Source organism: Diplotaxodon limnothrissa, linkage group LG11 (genome assembly GCF_057381915.1).
Source record: "Diplotaxodon limnothrissa isolate DT_005_m linkage group LG11, D_limnothrissa_male_GT1.1, whole genome shotgun sequence".
Taxonomy (NCBI): domain Eukaryota; kingdom Metazoa; phylum Chordata; class Actinopteri; order Cichliformes; family Cichlidae; genus Diplotaxodon; species Diplotaxodon limnothrissa.
This window is the reverse complement of record NC_140606.1, coordinates 12,425,496-12,444,099: the sequence shown is the minus strand read 5'-3', so window position 1 is coordinate 12,444,099 and position 18,604 is coordinate 12,425,496. Positions and strand designations below refer to the sequence as shown.

General features: G+C 42.2%; 1 protein-coding gene across 6 annotated transcripts in view; it reads right to left on the bottom strand.

Moving 5' to 3' along the window:
* plecb (plectin b) overlaps positions 1–18,604 on the bottom strand; it is a 113,562-nt gene that overhangs the window by 20,491 nt on the left and 74,467 nt on the right. For 4 of the 6 annotated variants that reach the window (XM_085366210.1, XM_085366206.1, XM_085366208.1 and 1 more), the window contains exons 2-23: positions 16,739–16,800; positions 13,690–13,704; positions 13,080–13,169; positions 11,814–11,891; positions 11,599–11,691; positions 9,933–10,099; positions 6,810–6,925; positions 6,561–6,664; positions 5,723–5,842; positions 4,854–4,949; positions 4,618–4,745; positions 3,348–3,441; positions 2,984–3,138; positions 2,529–2,850; positions 2,342–2,419; positions 2,061–2,222; positions 1,822–1,926; positions 1,614–1,709; positions 1,384–1,509; positions 1,123–1,275; positions 861–1,015; positions 620–746 (exon numbers count right to left, since the gene is read on the bottom strand). In XM_085366210.1, coding sequence (XP_085222336.1) covers positions 620–746; positions 861–1,015; positions 1,123–1,275; positions 1,384–1,509; positions 1,614–1,709; positions 1,822–1,926; positions 2,061–2,222; positions 2,342–2,419; positions 2,529–2,850; positions 2,984–3,138; positions 3,348–3,441; positions 4,618–4,745; positions 4,854–4,949; positions 5,723–5,842; positions 6,561–6,664; positions 6,810–6,925; positions 9,933–10,099; positions 11,599–11,691; positions 11,814–11,891; positions 13,080–13,169; positions 13,690–13,704; positions 16,739–16,800 — 2,642 coding nt within the window. The remainder of the gene's footprint in view (positions 1–619; positions 747–860; positions 1,016–1,122; positions 1,276–1,383; positions 1,510–1,613; positions 1,710–1,821; positions 1,927–2,060; positions 2,223–2,341; positions 2,420–2,528; positions 2,851–2,983; positions 3,139–3,347; positions 3,442–4,617; positions 4,746–4,853; positions 4,950–5,722; positions 5,843–6,560; positions 6,665–6,809; positions 6,926–9,932; positions 10,100–11,598; positions 11,692–11,813; positions 11,892–13,079; positions 13,170–13,689; positions 13,705–16,738; positions 16,801–18,604) is intronic. The other 2 variants (XM_085366207.1, XM_085366209.1) reach the window with 1 other exon arrangement.

The window sequence follows — 18,604 nt, the reverse complement described above, 5'->3', positions numbered from 1 at the left end:
GGGTGGAGTTTGTTTTTGCTCACAGGTGGAGAGCGCTTTCGAGCCTTTTTTCTTATAAAACGCCGTTTTTACCGTTTATTCCCGCAGTAAATATAAACAACAATAGTATTCAGGAAAAAACAAACAAAGATTGCATATCTTTTTATCATAACTCTGGTTTTACGTGGCCTATCAACACAATTTAAAAACTGGTATAAAGTCCACACTTTTTCCGTCAATTGTTTCGTCTGTCCTGCTCACATCTCCAATGGTTGTTCACGTTGTCATTAATGTGGCTTCACTCCACATCAGCCACGCCGCTTTGCTAGCTAAAACACCGGCGTCAGCACATAAGGACGCTGTCATAGCCTGTCAATCACGTTGATTAGCTGCGTATATACGAATGTAAATCGCATCATTTGCTGGACTATGGGATAAGGTGGCATCGTTCTAATCCCATATGGGAGCAGCCAGTTACTTACTGACTAACACTGCAAAACATAATTGTTAAATTATTCATTTTAATTTCAATTCAGGTTAGATTTTTGTTGTGCGCAACACAGATTTTCTCTGCACAGAGACCGTGCCAGCAGTGCACAATTGCGCACGTGCGCAGCTTAGAGGGAACATTGGTACCAACCATTGTGATGTTCCAGGAGCGTATCTGTGTGAAGTCTCTCATCAGGTACTGCCATGACAGTAGACTCTTCATGTTTATATGGAGCATCTGCCACATGGACACCATTCCCTGATGACCTGCATCCAGACTACAGTAGGACAATATTGTGCATTATGGGAACAAAAGAAAAAACAAATTAAATAATTGACATGATCAAGCCAAGATGTCGTCGTCACATAGGGGATCAATTTTATAGCCACACCTGGACACACCGTCCACAGCCTCCTTGTTGACAGGAGGTACAATGAAGCAGACAGAAGGCACCATCGCCTCGTGTCCAGAACGGTTCAAGACCTTCCACTTGAAGGGCTGAGAGTTGTTGAGGAGTGCACACTCATCTCCTTTGTGGACAGTGATCTGAAAAGAAGCCAGGATATATTAAAGTAGATGTAGTCTCAGGATCTGTGGCAATCATGATTGCAATGGTGAATGATTAAGCATTTCCACAGTGGAAATAATCCAACCTCCTGCTGTTTGAAGTCACAGACAGCCTGAATGGGCAGTTTGCCTTTGATGGAAGTGGTGGGGTTTCGTGGTTTCAGCTGGATGATTGACCTGGATCTCTTGTTCAGGCCGGCCACCACAGTCTTGAATTCATTCAGCTGTTCTTTCTCTTCCTGTTGAAAAGAAGATTAAACTAGATTACAGTAAAAGAAAGCAGACCCCTATCTTGATGCTTTTATTAAAGTGTGTGTGCGGTACGATGCATTTGAACATGTACATACCGCAGCATCCTGCAGCAGATCCTCTAGGCGTGTGGCTGTTGTAGAGCGATCACAGCTGTATTTCTTTTTCATGTTCTCTTGCATTTTCTTCATCTTGTCCTGAGCCTCTTTAACGTCGGCAAAGAACTGTAAAGAAGGAGATCACATGAGGCGGACAATATTCCTGACTCTATAAATATGAGGGATGATTATCCTGGAGATTTATATTCCTAAATGTCTGTGTTCCATACCTGGTAGTAGGCTGTGTTTTCTTTGAGATGAGCCTCTATACAGCAGCACAGCTGGAGGATCCAGCTCCACTGAGTCTGCAGGGCAGCTGTGAAGGACTGGTAGAGATCAAGAAGATATGACAATGACAGTGCATTAGTTTGGACACATTTAGGTCTATATTCTGCATGCAGATGTCTTCTGCTCAGCTGGATTAACTACTGCAATTACCTCAACGGTCTTCTTGCCTGGATGTCCATCCCTGACAAGTCTGTCTCCCAAAGTCTGGATGTCATTGACCTTCTTCTCCCTCAGCTCCAGTTCTCGCATGAGACCCTGAAGAATTGAACAGATGTAGTTGAAAATCTGCTTATTTGTTGAACATCTGTCAGTGAATCTACAGGGCAGGATTAGGGGATAAAAATGAGCAACTGTGAAATTTTAGATTTGGTTCTACTTCTTAAACGCACCGAGTAATTGTCTTTCTTTGCTGTCATGTTAGTGTTCCTGTCACTCCAGTCAAAGTTGACCTCTTCCTCTTCTTTGTCATTCAACCACATCAGCTCTTTAGTAGCAGCGCTGACAAAGGCATGCAGTGATTCCAGATTTCTTAGGCGGAACTTGGAAGAGTTCTGAAAAAAAGAAGAAGGAATATTTACAGCTGATTAAAGATCCATAGCTTATATTTATAGCTTCAACCTTTTGTGCTGAGTGATTAAAATCTGAAATCAGATTATTTATGAATATTTACCAGTAGTTTGCCATACTGAAGGTCCAGTTTTCCCAGGTATTCTCTGTATGTGGCCTTGCTGACAGGAGATAATTGGGTCTATTGTATATGAAAACCACAAAATGACATTATTAGGAAATAGGGAACCACTTTTATACATACTTAAAATCCGTATGTAGACTTTTTAGTGGTCCGATAGAAACACTACCTCATCAGCCTTAGCCCGTTCGATTTTGGATTTGAAGTCCTCCACGGTCTGATGCAAGCCTCTGTGGCTGCCCAGCTGGGACTCCATCGAAGGCAGATCAGATCCCCACTCTGCGTTATCGATGCGGCGCTGGTTCTCCTCCACCCAGGCCAAGAGATCTTGAACATAACGCAAGGTTACGTCATCCAACTCGGGCCGTCCCTTCACGGAGGTCTGCTGGACGCTCTGGGTAATTGGGACCTGGGCAGTAGTCACGGCAGACTTCAGACGAAGATTGTAGTCAGTGCGCAAATTCACCAAGCGCTCATGGAGGCGGTAAACTCTGTCAATGAAAAATAAAAACACAGACACACACACACAAGTACAGACAGACAGCAGTTAGTTGACAATGCCCTTGCTTTTTCAGCTTTCTATTTTGAAAGTTCACTTAAATTCAGCACACACACAGCACTCACCTGCGGTATATCTGTTCAGCCTGAGGGTGGCGCCCATCCTTGAGTACCTGCACGTCATTGAAGAGCAGGCGAATGACATTGTCTGCCTTGTCCAGCTCCCTCTCCACCTCTGCTGCGTGCTGAGCTGGTTTCCCTGCGTTCAGCAGACGGATGTCCTGGAGGAAAGGAAGCCAATTAAAGTATTAATCTTAGCCTTGTTCTTAGTTGGTCACGCACATCAGGATACAAAAAAATGCTAATGACAGTGACTGGAAAATGCATTCCTGTGATTTTTTCTTTCCCTTTGTACACTAATCACTCAATTTCTGGATTTCATGTCAGTTTGTCAACTCATACTGCAGTAACACATAGCAGTTTAACTCACCGTCTGCAGCAGGGTCTCCAGGTGGGTAAGCTGCTCATCACACATTCCTGACTCCTTCTGGACTTTACCACAAATCCTCTGAAGTCTCTCGAGTCTAGATATGATCAGAGCAATCAAATTAAATCAAGAGGAAAATGGATAAACTGTCCTCCCCATTATTTAATAGCTAAACGCCCATCGTGTAACACACGCCAGAGCTCACAACAAAACCTTCACAACACTTACGGGACCCTGCGTTGCAGCAGATACTCCAGTTTGTGAGGGTCAGTCACAAAAGCCATATCGCATTTCTTCTCAACAGATTTCAATTCAAGCTATGAAAAAGTTGGCTCTTCTTGGCTCTCACACGCCCATTACTCTGCCACGTACGTGCCCAGAGGGGGACAAAAATGCCTTTCTTACAAAGAAGTCCGGTCAGTCCATTCAGTCATTCCACATCCCAGAGAACTCCATAAACAAGGCTGCGAGACTGCAACATGACGGGGCTGTCTTGTGACAAGAAGCCATCCCATTTTGTCCCAAGCGTGACACAACGCTGTTCTAAGTACACAAAAATGTACAATTTTCTCATACCTAATTATGTCTTTTTGTGCGTCCAGTTATGGGGAACACAACCCTTTTATCTCATTATAGAGCAACCCACAAATGCAGAAAAATACTCTTAGAATGTTTTAGCTACCAGAAAAGAACAAATGTGCTAAACAATTTGGCTACTCGAGAGGGGGAAAATGAAGGCAATTGTTTATTTAACCATTCAAATATTAATATATAATGAATAAAATGCAACTGGATATTATTTTGCCATTCCCCAATGAACATAACTGGCTAATTTAATAAAGCTAAAGACAGGCAACAGGCTCACTGCCTTTTGTCAATTATCATGAAATGCCTTTGATAAAACTGTGTCTTTGTGTTTTAAATGGATTTAGTTTACTAGCCTATGATCATCTGTTTATTCCAGTTGAAAATATGTCCCTTACCAGGATTTAATGTTAGCTTAGCTCTTTTCCCAAAGTTAACTATGAAGAGTTAAACTCTTTATTATTTTTAGAAAAACAAATGCGTCACATGTGTTTTATTTATAACTTGGTATATTTGTGCATTATTCCCAGTAAGGTTGACAATTATATCACCACCTTCTTATTAAATATGGCTCTCAAGGGATTTTTCTTTTGCAGTTTGTTGTTGGCACAGCAGTCCTTGCTAAAGAAAAACTGATGCAATTCAATCTTGATCACAATCATCATATGTCTTATAAATCTGTCCCAACCTCTCAAACTCGATCCTGAGGAGTCGTTCTCTCTCAAGAATGGCCACGTGGAGTCGACCCCACTCCTTCTCCACATCAATGGGATGGTAGCCTGGAGGGACTTTGACCTGACCAGCATGCACTGCACTCTGTATATGGAAGTAGAAAGCATTTAGTTGTGAAGCGTTGGTATAACAGTGCTGAAGGAACGGAACAGAATTCAACTTATTAAATTAAACGATTGTTGGTTAACTTGCCTCAAAGGACTGGTAGATGTGTTTGGAGCGGCTCTTATCAGTCTCTTTCACTGGCAGCTCTGTCTCTTTGAACTTCAGGAACTGGCGCCAAAGAAGCTTAAAGGGAAAAAAAGAAACACAAAGAAATTGTTTATTTTTAAATTAGATTTCCCTTTATTCATTCTAATAATTTTATAGACCTCAAATTATCTATAAAAGTTCCTGGTATTTTTTTTAAAATCAGAATTGTCAGATGGTAAAACCCTAATTATATGAGTATGAATACAATAAAGTAACACATCCTGTGACAGCTCTGTGACCAGCAGTGGGGTGAAACAGTATTCACACATTCCTGTGACCACAATAAACTCATTTAGCCTCGGAAATCTTTCTGCCCCAAAGTGTCTAAATGAATTTGATTGAGTATATTAAAAAGAACACCCTAGCCTGCTACTTTTAATACAAATATTCTACTAATACAGACGTTCAAAGAAATGTAGAAAAATACTAAAGTCACGCTATGCTTTTGTAAAGGGAGTGCTGACAGGGAGTGGTGATTCTCCCGAGGATTAACTTAAGCATTATCTGCCTTATGGCTGTCTTTTCTCAGCTCCAGCACTGCCCCACCTTCAGTACAACAATGCTTGTGAGTATAGTTGTCTCTATCTGCCTACAGCCAGACATTATGTAAGCATGTCCTTTGATCCAATAATGGATGGCTGCAAACGTATTCCCATTTTTGAGACAGGTGCTATGTTTTAATTGTTTCTTAAGAACATAATGAGAACTTATCGGTGTGTCTTTCGATATTGCTCAACTGCAAACATGCCTGTAACAAAATCCCTGGCCTAGAGACAAAATAAGCGCATATCCTTAGCATATCGTCTCACCTCTATCTCCTCGTAGCTGGCAGGAAACTTCCTCTCTTCGAAGATCATGACATGGTGACGGATCCACTGGAGCAGAACAGTCACCAGCTCGTAGTACTCCTGCCAGCGCAGCTCCAGCTCCTGCAGCCAGCACAGCAGAAAAGATAGCTGCGAGTTTAACAACAAGAAACAGGAGGGCTCTTCTCCTGCATCTCCATTTTAGTTCACTCACACACAACCCTAAACTCAATTAGGTGGCAACAATCCAGGTCTTATGCGAGTAGACAAAGAAGCAGAGGCTAGAGGAGAGGTTGTTAAAGTGTGAACTGCTGAAGGAGGAAAGTGGGAGAAATAATAAGTGGGGCCAGACAGAAAGGAGCATGGTTTTTTTAGCGTTTTTTTGGATTTCATGTACGTGGGGTCATAGCCACGCCTGTGAGGACAGTAATGTGAAAAGAAAAAGTCCTCAGATGTATTCAATATTCACTATAACACAGCTCAACTTTAAACTCTGGACACTGAATCAAGTAAACGAGTTTGTGCGTGTGCGGAAGCTACATGTTTTTCTATAAACAGACAATGGGTGACAATAAATGTTCAAATCCTCACTGTCTTGGTAGCTGTAAACACCACAGGTTGTTCATTTCCTGTGATACTTACTTTCACAAGACTTCAATTTGTCTTTGAAGCTTTAACAGGATAAGAATAAAACTGACTACAAAAGCTAAGTTTAGGCACAGTCACAAGCTTCTTCAGTCCTGATTAAATCTGATAGAGCATTCCATCAGATCAAATTAAAGTGCGCGTTCATGTTGCGACGCTTTATTTTTTTATTTCACTGTCTCCATGTTTTCCTTACGTTGGTTCTCATGCCGTCGTGTACATCAGTGCGAGGCATGGCATCATACAGGGAGGACACGTAAGTGATGATGGATTTCTCATCTGGGTGTGGGACATCAACATCTGAAAGGATATGGTAAATTTATGTGATGTGACATAGTCACCAGGAGTTTGTGAGTAACAGAATTACTTCAGCTGAAATCGGTCTTAAAAAAAAAAAAAAAAAGGTTGTCTGTGTCTGTTTGAACACATTTTTGAACACTTTTACCTTCAGGGTCCAGCAGGCGGGTCACACCCAAATCTTTCTCAGCCACACTGAAGGCTTGTTCTAGATTCTCCAGGTTGGTCTGTTGATACACTTTGCCCATGTTGATGAGTCTGGGACTACGGAACACAAAAATGCAACAGATTACCCACAAGGCCACAAGGCCCGCGAGTCCAATGTTCAGAATAACTCCCAATAACATTTGATTCTATATCCTAACGTGTAATAACATCAGACTTCTCAAAAGCACTGGTTTTGAGAAGTCCCCAGTGGGTAAGTAGGATGTTGTCTTCAAAAAAGCTGCATTTGAAAGGACTAGAAACGCTTCCAGCTTGGCGCACATATAAAATGACACCACCAATGCCTCAACTCAGAGGAAAATGATAGGAAGATAAATATCACACCTGAATGCATTTGCAGAATTAATGCAGTCTCTGCCAGCACGTTTCATAAACATGACCCCAATACAGCATATTAGCAGTAGAACCTCTTAGACCAGGGGTGTCAAACATAAAGCCCGGGGGCCAGAATCGGCCTAGCAAAGACTCCAGTCTGGCCCACTGGACAGCTTTAGAAAATGTTAAGTGGGGCATGGATTCCACAGTAAACATATTAATGTGAATGAATGAAAACTTTATATTTGATAATAAAAGCACAGTCAGAGCAATGAACTACCAGAATATTTTCTGTAGTTTTACACATTTATCATGTAGTTTCACTGGTCCGGCCCACTTTGGACCAATGTGGGCTATGTGTGGTCCACGGTGTAAAATGAGTTTAGCGCCCCTGTCTTAGACCCTCTGCCTGTGGCTGAATGCTGTAGGAGAGCCCGCCTGTTCAGTTTCTGACAGAGCTGCATGAGCACCTGCCTTTTTGTCCTCAGGGTGTTTGACGCTTTCTGGCAGATGTCAGAGCATCTATAGGTGGAATGTAATTTACAGAGCAGCTAACATAATCAAAGCTGACACAAGTTAGGCTGGCAACCAGCCGCAGCTTCACTCCCACAAGAGGCAAAAGTTCAAATTTCCAGAGTACAGAGCAGGATGATTGAATGCCTCGCCTTATCTCCTTATCTATCATGCACGCAATCCCCATTACAAAATTTTCAATCGGCAGTTTTAAAGACATTTCCAAATCTACAAATTCGAACGTGCAAGCAAAAGAGAGTATATGCAGATACATACAAATCTCTCATCGTTAGAGTGGAATGGTCCCCATTGTATCTGTACACAGGAGAAGACACAGCATGACGGATTTCTCGAACAGAGTATTGTTTTATTGGCGTTGGTGGACTGCTCATGCTCTGACCCCCTCTTCCGTGAAAGCTTCGGGACCTCCATCCATGCCCCAATTCTTCGCTGCTTGAGCGGGCCCCTGAGCTATTAGAGCCCCGTCCTGAGTCCCAGGAAGATCCCTCTGATGGGATATCCTCACACAACATGACCACCCTGTTGTCCACATCGCTGACACTTTCTGACAAGTTCCTGATGAAGCCCAGGCTTCCCTTCTTCTTTTTAGACTTCTTCCTCACACTGAGCATTTTAACACCAACAAGAAGGTCCAAAAGCTGTATCGACTGTAGTTAACAGGTGCGTTAATTTGAGCAAATCTTTTTTAAGGCTTGCCCATTGCATGTAAATGCATCCTGGCATTGTCTCAGGTGTCCATCATCTTCAGAGGATCTGCTTAATCCTTTAGCTGTGATCCCTGCTCGAATTCTTTGCCCTGAAACCTAACTTCAGCTGCGTCTCTGCAAATCCACGCTGGAAACCATCACACATGTGCAGAAAACCTGGAAAATCTTGAATTCGCCGGATGAATGACAGTTCGACAGTAGATTACCCTGAGTTATGCCTCAGCACCAAGTAACGTTACACTTTTCATGTAGCAGACACAGAGTGCTACAGTTACGCCCACACACCACACCCCTGACCTGCATGAAAGGCAGCAATGAGCCAGCCTCAGCAGCCTCCTACAAAAAGAAAAAAAACAAACAGTGCAGGTACGAGCTGAAGTTCAAGAAAACTTGCCCCTGCAAGAGTCTTTTCTCTTTTCTTTTCTAATAATGGATCTAAAGAAATACACCTCTGTCTTATGAAATGTAGCTTTTGTCCCATTTGTACTCTGGAATTATGTATGAATACCGTCATTTTAGGACCAACAAAATACTTCACTTCATTTGCGGATATCCTGAGAAATGCACGCATGTTCAATTCCCAGGATAATAACACACAAAGCACCCACTAATTCTACTAAGAAGACCCACAAAAGATTTGTGGGATGTAGCATATTTAGGCTTCAACAAAAAGAGCTTTGGATTTAGCTTTTCAAACTTAGGTTCCCAACAATTTAACAAGCCAGCTGCATTTAACGCAGGAATTACCATCTTATAACGCAGCCAAAGGAGGCACAGAGTTACTCGGGGCCAACACCTACCAGTGGTATTCTAAGCCTTAAGGCTTGGAATCTGCATGAAGGCTCTTTATTGAAGCAGCATGAGCATGTGCACAGTCAGGTGCGGAAAAGTATCTATAAGAGGCATTTTTAAAGGGAGATCGTGGCAAAAATAGTCCAACTGTATCACTGAGTTCAAACAAAGTAAATACGTTTGCAGCTATGCACAGTATGTTGAGGCTCTGTATGGAAGGAGCTATATGCTGTGACTTATTGTCTCTTAGTTAAAATAAATCAGCCATAGTAGCTTTTAACAGCCACTTGTGCTTATCATGTCTAAAAAAAATTCTTTCTGTCAATGCTGAGGCCGAGTTTAATTACAGTGCAGGCTTAAACTGGCACTATAAAGTGTAATTTGACATCTGAAAGCGTTCCAACATCACACTCCTGCTCCAGTGCACTCTATACTGAATAAAACTTATGGATGGATGGTTGTGTGTCATGACAAGACCGTGCAAAAAAGCTATGAGAAAGTGCTCCATTCTGGAGACAATGCTATTATGTCAGTCTTAAATATGTTAAGTCTTGTTATGTTGGCAGTGCAGGCTTGGAACAGGGTCGGTACAGGGACCTGCAGCGGGCTTTTCAGTTTGTTCTATGTAATACTAGCATATTTGTTGCCATTGGCGTTGGGCTTATTTTCCATAAAAAAAAAAAACTGTGCACACTCACTAGTGCTTGTGTATGACAGCACTGAAGAGTTTGCCATCCCTCCAGCTGGTGGTGAAGTTGTCACAGCGGATGCCCTGGTAGCCATCTGTCATCCTCTGAGACCAGAGCAGCAGCTTCTCCTTGGCCGTCATGTCTTCTGACTGGCCGTTGACCTGAATATCTGAGATCTGTAACAGTTTCATGCAAAAGAGCGTTAACACTTGTGGAAGACAGAGAGGATTTGTGGCTAACGCAAGGAATGTGGAAGCAATCCATCATTAGTGGAAACCCAAAAGATGCAGTTTAAAGTGGACCTATTATGCTTTTCTTAAATATAGCTGTTTTCGAGAGGCAGCCAATCAGAAGAAAGCTGGTTTGAAAGAAACTTTAGTGGAATTCAAGTTAAAAAATGGAACTGAAAATAGTCACAATAGGTCCAGTTTAAACAGAATTGCTCAACACCACCTTAATTGACACCTTAGTCATTTCACCTTTAATATATTTCATGGCTGAGAACAGAGTGTCTGTGTTTCACAGGAGGTAGTCGAGTTTTGCCTGACGGATTGCTGGAAAACACCACTGTGTCTGTGGCATCTGGATAACGTTTCATTTGGGGATTTTGATGGTAGGAAAGATGAGTCATAGCAGTCTTGGTTTTTCTCTTTTTTTCCAATTTAACTGAGGGTAAATGAAGTGTAAATGGGCGAGCTAAACTCAGATTCTTCTCTTCTAATAGCTCTGTTCTACAGATGCGATAACACTTTAAATATTCAATTCAGTAAAAAAACAAAAATAAGAAAATAAAAAGTATAAAGCCATCATTACTTCATTACTAATACTCACCCCATTACTGTATCTCGAGACTGGCAATTAAATCTGCAATTAAAATCATCCTCCAAAGATTTCTTGGATCAAACCATCTTCTTTCCTTTGTGATCAAGTTAATTTAGGATAATCGGATCAGATTTGTGGGGAGTAGTTTTTCTCTTCCCTTTTAGTCTGGAGCCTTTATGACTCATCAGCAGCCACAGCCCAGCTCTCTTATTTTGCCTCTATTGTATAAAAGTATAAAGACTCTGGGAACGCAGTGTGTATCTAGAGGGCACAATACTATCTTTACCAGAATGCCATAATCAAACCACGCCACTCTCACCTTTTTTTCCCTCTCTGCTTAGCTTCAGCTTTCTGCAATCAAAACCTCAACCATTTTTATATGACTGAGGGTGAGGCCGTGACTATTAGGCTATCACCCAGGGATTTCTGCCTGGCAGCTTTTGGCGTACACAGGAAAGGCAGAAAGAAAGGCCTGGAGAGTATGTGGTAGGGCGTGGAGGATGCCATCAAGCTGTGCACTCCAACCTGACACGCCCTCCCCCTGGGAGTCAGGGAGAGATTGACTCACACTAACACACCCTGACAGTGTTATATTTGTTTAAACGGTTCGTATTAGCTACTAAACTCTAAATACCTGACTAAAGTTTTTATGTTAAAATAATACTTCTATGAGGAATATGATTTAATGAGAGCAATTGATTAAAAAAAAGTCCTTTATGAGAGGTTTTGAAGAGCAGAGTCCCCTCTGATTGGCTCCAAGGAGATGGGAAGCAGCAGCCGAGAGGTTCAAATCCCAGAGACAGAGGTAGACAGCAATAATATAATGAAACATAACACTGACAGAAGAGGAGACCTGGAAGTGGAGGATGATGGTCCATATTAACCCCAGGGTCAACTTAGGGTTCCCATCAGCTATGTCATCGTTTCTGATGTTAACCAGTTTGACCTAAGAAAGCAAAACACTCACGTTACTTGCAGGATTACAGCTGAAACTATCAGTCATCTTCTAACGATTGATATTCGCAGTCTGGTTTTTAAGGGTTTGATGTATCGTTATACATATCATACCTGCCGATGTCTGAGGAAGTCCAGTGCTATCTGTACATTCTGAAGTTTGTGGAATCGCATGCGGCCTTTCTCTCTAGGCTGAAGAGGTGAAAGAACAGATAAAGAAGTGTTTAGTTACATTGCAGACACTCGGTACTCAGTGCTACTGCCATTAGAAAGGACCAATAGCAACAAATAAAAAACAAAAAATGTATGATGTAAAAATCAAAATGAAAATGAAAAACATTTAATAGAGAGGTGAAATTGTTCTCCTTTCTCCGTCTTAGTCCTTTAGTTTACCAGAGAAACAAAAAAATAAACTTATGGGAAATTTGCATTAGCTAAGCCAAATTTAAGCCATCTGTCAGGAAGCAAATATATAATCATGTTGCGTGGCTTGTTTCTGGGCTTCTCAAACAGAAATCAAGGAGAAATTCTCAAACAAACAGAAATCAAACTAAATATTTTCTTGTATACGTTCACAGCAGCTACATGATGAAAGCAAGCCTGTCAGCACAAGAAACAAAAAAGTCCCAGCAACAGAACTCATCATGGCTTGAAGTTCGTGGATACCATGCGCAGCCAAAGAACCGGAAAAGTGCCGATAAATCATTAAAACAAAAACATAATGCCTACTGTAAGTTCCAAACCCACTCACCAACCGAACGCTCCTGGCCATGTCTCTCTCCCTCGGCTAGCCCCAGCAAGAGCAGTGCAAAGGAGAGGAGGCGAAGGCCAGACGGCAATGATCAGCACACACAGAGGAAGGTTAAAGGAAGGCAAACGGGAGAAGGAGGAGCAGAAAAGAAGAACCGTCGATCAGATAGGAGCACAGTTCACAAACACGCACACAGTCTAAAGTGGTAGCAATGTGTTATAGCTATGGATGCATTGTGAAAATGAGCAGAGCTGAAGCCGGTGGAGGGCAGCAGCAGCAGAAAAGCTTTGTGTACAATTTTGAACCCCAGGATATGAAATACATAAGCGTTACGCAAAACAAAGAGAGAAGTAGAAGAAAGTAATTAAAATATATCGAGTGAAATAGGAAGAAGAGGACGGTACACTGAAAAGGAAGTTAAGAGGTGTTTGCTTAGCGTAGTTCAGCTCAGGTTAAGCTCTTGACTGACAACTTGGCTGCTAATATTTTACATTTTGTTGCCACAGGGGTGGCATTCCAGGTCGACCTCATTAAAGTAATCCTTGTGTAGTTAGTCGGGATTAGGTTTGGGTTTGGATGCTGGAGGACTGCGAAAGAATAACTGACAAAAATCAAGAGACTGTACTCACCAGTGTTTCTCCAGAGAGGACCTCCAACAGCGAGATCAGGTTATGTCCATCTCGAAGGTCTTCATACAGGTCTGTCACATGACGCTGTGACTGTCACGGTGGGGAAAAAAAAAAGGAAAACACAGCAGAGAATATGTCAAAGGGATTCATGATGATACAACTTGGAATAACCTGTTCCACGTGAGATTTGCAAACTCAAATTGTGGTGCAGTTTGCTGAAAGCTGACGGCTTAAAACACCTGCAGAGTCACGTACTGTAAGTTCTCTACAGTGCTTTGAGCACAATTCTACACATGTCAAGAATGCATAGCCACGAGCAGCCAAGCCCGACTGCTGGCAGCTGGCAGCCTGACACATGATGAATAGGACTCTAAATAAAATAAGAGACCATCAAGGGTTAGAAAAAATGATTTAACCTTTTGGATTTCAGTTAACTGAATTCATTGTTTATGCAACAGATGCGCTGTGCTTTTGCAACCAGACAACAAAACAAGTGAGGGAAAGCAAAAAAGACAAGGGAAAGATGTGATGGTGCACAAACATGAGGGAGGGGAGACAGCCTCCATGCAGTGAGATACTGACCAGCTACATATTTACTGCCAGCACCTACCTCTACCCTCGAATGCTGGTGGTAGAGAAGAGAAGAGATGATATGAGTAATGGGGAAAAAGGAAAGGATAGAAACAAGAGAACGAGAAAAGCGTATGAACAGAAATTAAGTGATAGTTGGACTTTGGAGGATTTGATGGTGGACATGATGATAAACTGATGAAAAACAGAATAATTAAAGTACTCTCTTTTTTCGTAGTCTGCAGATATATTGGTCTACTGGGTGTGTTTTCCATGTGGGAAATGGGCCTCAGCCCTAAAATGGAATGAAGGCATATTTTCCCTTGCAAGTTGCAACAGTGACTGATTTATCTTGGCAAGAATTTCCGCACCTTCCTACCATCCATCTATCCATCTTATGATATGCTCCTCCCTGCCTGCAGAGAGAGATGATTAAGCGAAGTGCACCACAGAGCTAAATTTAGGGAAGGGAACCAACACTGCTGCCACTAGAGTTCACTGTTTGCACAATAAAAGCTCTTCTACTTTTTAGGATGGGCCATATTGTTAAAGTCTGCACCCTCTGAAACTGTCTGTCAGGGCTCTCTCCAATCAGATCAGTACCTGTTTACACAATTAAACGATGATGATCCGGTCTTTCTTTGTCAAGTAATGCTGTGATTTGTCCTCTACCTTGCTGAATCTAGCACAGCCATCTATCGCCACTCCTCGGTTACTTTGTCCTGCTGCTGAAAGTTTACTAGGCAAACTGCAGCCTCGGCAGTAAAAAGGAGCTGCTTTCAAGGACAAAGTCATTAGTGCACATGCCTTACACCGGTCCCTCCAGTGGTCTGTGAGCCACTGTCTGGAAGCAACATGCTTAACATGCCTCAGGTTTTATATCATCTTGTGGAGTTCCTCTCATTTTCTTTATCCTTTTTCCTGATAACCATCCTTACAGAGTAGCCTTGATGTGCAACAGTTCAAGGTTCTAGACCTCATCACAAGCAATTTGTAGGCATCTACTAGAAAACAGATGTTCATCCCATAGCTGGTTTGATGTTTCACTCTTGTCTTACGCAAGATGAAGAGATTTATTGAGCTAGGTGGGGTGGAGGGCATAACACTCAATGGCCCTTTACAGCTCTTCATGGTTGCACCCAACCTCCAGCCTATCCCACTCAACCATTAAGCCATTAAATCAGTTTAACAGCGGTTTAACCTCACTAGAGCAGATCAGCACATTCGCACACATACTTTAACGCTTTCCCTCCCAAACGTGTGCATTTGCTTCAGTGAGGTTCTTTACTATGGGCTGTACGTGGTGATAACGCTTCTTTTTTTGCTGCTAATAAACACAGACTCAAACTTTTCTATTAGAATACTGATATAATTCGAATATATACGGATTCATGTTGTCATCCTGAGAAAATAAGTGTTATCTAATGAGCACCTCTCCTTTAACTACACTCGCTTTCAAGTCATGGCAGAAAGTAGTCTGCAGAAAAAGCAACAGACTGAAACTGTACCTGGAAAGGGCACAAACAAATTCTTAAATTCATGTAGTGTTGCAGTATGCGGGTAACTGTAACAATAACTGGATGGGAGTACTTATGAAACTCCCCATGCATCAATGCATGCCTTTCAGTTTAAGGCGTGCACTGATGCCAGTACAGCCACCCCTACCGAGCAGTCTGTGCAGCACATGTGCTACCGTTGGCCTAACCCACCATGGGCTCTGAGCCCAGACCAGAATTTGCCTCTTCAGAGGGAGCTAAGTGAGTCCAGATGTCTGTGACTCACCCTCGAATATTCACAGTGGACACTTAAGAGAAACAAGAGGGAGGAACTGAACTAGGTTCTCATGCAGTGGTAAAAGAAACCATAGCTCTGCACATTTATGGAAAGGATAACACTTTCTTTGTGCTCATTTGTTTCCTCTTTCTTGTTCCATTAAAAAAAAGAAAGAATGGGCCTTATGTCTGTGGAGTGGAGCACTTAATGGTTGTAAATGTAGTGCTGCCAATTGGAGTTTTCTGGAAGAAAAGTGGCACAAGCAGGAATATTTTTAGCACTCTGGGAGAGCGGTATTGTGTTACACGGGGCTAATTTGTCAACCTTAATAGGAGGTCTGAAATGAGGACTATAGTCCTTTTGACTTGACTCGCCTCCTGACCTGTTCACGTGAGCCTTCGGGCCATATTTTGCGAATAGAGAGTGAGACAGGTGAGATTTGAAGAGTGCTGATGGACGGCTTACACACTCTCTCAGCTGATGACAGATGAGACTTCTGGTAAGCCTTCCGATCGCGGTGCTGTGTTAGCACGAAACAAAAAACTGTCTAGCTAATGTATGTTTATGCAAGAAGGGAGGGGGTGAGGGTCGCGGTGGCGGTGTTGGTAATGGTTTCTGCAGAGATGTTAACAATGAACACACGCTGACACTCGTTCAGCTGCTGTAAGATTTTGCTGTTATGTGGTTCTTTGTTCACCTGAGTTTGTGATCTTTAAATTGGCACAAATCTTACAGACTGCTGGAGCTCTGTGTGGATTCGACAGGTTCCCCCTGTGCCTGACTGAGCTCTCTACAGGTACTCATTCTTCCAACCGCAGTACAAAAACACACATGTTGGCTTGGCTTGGTGCATAAGTCTGAATGTTCTTCTCTGTGCTAGCCTTATAACAGCTGCAATAGACTCCAGCAACCCTGAATTGTAAAAGCAGTTATATAAATGGATGAATGGAAGAATGCATGGAGTGACGTATGTAATGATCATACGTGGACATAATCCCAGAATACATGAGTTGCAACATTTATACAGCTTTATTCAACAGCCTCCTGTTGTTAAATGAGGGTCAGGGCAATCACTCACTATGCAAACATCTGCAGTTTGACACTGACAAAAGCTATGCTTGTTGCGACAGAAAACACCCGTACACGTGTTTGAACAAAAGGGAAATTTGTTGACACTCTTCTGTGACGTCCACACTTATGTTTCTCCATCTTTGTACCTTAAGTCATGCTATGGATTGAGCGAGTGTGCGTACAAAAACTTGACCGTCAATGTTGCCTTAGTTACAACACAGAGAAAACCCAGAATAGGTCCTCACCTTTATCAAGTGCTTGTTCACCCACTTTGTGAAGGTCTTTTTCTGGACTCGGTCTCGTTCATCTGCAACACAGAAAGAGCACAGTTAAACATCGGACTCGTAAGACGAGGAAAAGCTAAAACTAATTTCAAAATGAGTAGCATCAGGTGTGCGATTAATGTGTTTCTTGAGTGTATTTCCAGCTGCATGCTAAGGAGGAAATCCCCAAGACTGACTGACAAGACTATTTTTTCCTCCTGTAGAATAAACACAACTCATCTCTGGGTGGAAAACGGCTCTTGTGCTCCTGTTCAAGCCTGCATCTGAGTCAGGGAACATTTGAGACCATTCACTGTCTGTAGATGCACTAGAACACAGGTTTGTAAGGTCATGTCTCACTCTATGACACCACTGGCAGCTGTGCTCTTAAGACGTAAACAAAAAGGAAAGGATCGAGGCTGCAGAAGTGAAATATTATTAAAGTGTGAAGATACTTGGGCGTGATAACCGTGCGACATAATAGCATAACTATTAGTCTGCAATTATCCGACAAGAAAGAACAAGGCCTAGGCATGGAATTCACCCTCTAACAAAACAAACCTTCATACTCCCTCTTATTCCTGTTCAGTTCAGGTTTAAATAAAAAAAAAAAAACAAAAAAAACATACACACCTACACAAACACAAAAAGGTGTGCCACTACAATCATTTATTATGGACGCAGTAGATAGAAGAGTCTGTTTGCTTTCACGTTACCCCACGTGATCTAAAAGTTGTGGTTTACTCAACTGTTCAGACAGGTTCAGGAAGTGCACCACCCAACTTCACTGACCCACTCAGCAATTCCTTCAGATTATGCTAGAATGTCCCACAGACATACCACAAAATCTTATCAGTTTTAATGGGAGTGACCCATCCACCCATATATGTTGACACGCCCAGCAATGAAAAGCAAAGGGTAGTGATTCAGTGCTAACATAAAATAGATGCCCAGAGGCTACCTTTTTTTCCTCTTTAGAGGAAGTTGCCAGCAACTTCTGGACAACTCTGTTATGGAACTGAGTTGCCATGGAAACATCATACTGAGACCACCAGACCTAGCGTATACTCTGCAAAGGCTCAGTAAAACTGTAAACGGTAAAACAATAGTGTAAGAAACGCTTTTATTTTGATATGTCATTGAAAATAAATATAAAATGTAGTAAGATTTGGTATTAGTACGTGACTGAATTGATATTTTTACTTGAGTAAAAATTGGTAGGTTTACATGAGGACATGCGCAGGATGAAGCAAGGCTTTTACTGAGAAATGACTTTGTGGAAACTTTCAAAAATATCCATCTTCACAGGAATAAAGAACAATTTGAAGGAGAAACAGGAAAAAGAAATGTGATGCATGGAGTGACACATCGTTCATTTTGGCTGCAACCGAGGAGAAACAGTCTGTAGCTGGAGTGACTCACCCCCCCCCCCCAACAAAAAACAACAAAAAAAACACATCAAGCACGCCACACAGCAAAAGTTGTGAATGGGCTCTGCTGACCAATGTGAAATGAGGAAGCTGCTGATGGAAGGAAAGAGTGGACAGCACAGCCCAGCCTGACTAACTGCCACTGGATGTGAAATAATATGCAGCACATGATGCACGCCTGCCACTACAATAAAAGCAAACAATAAGCAGCAAAATAAAAAGATTATCATCTGGCATGCACGCAACGTTTAAAAAAAAAAAAAAGTTTCACACAAAGCTTTTCAAGCTCTCGCAGACAAAACGTCTGCAACGGGAACTCTGCCCAGTTTGGGAAATTAACTACACATCTCACCCCTTCCTGGAAAAAAAAACACTTAATTTGTGCCCAGAGGCTCCTCACACATGTGGGAACAAACAG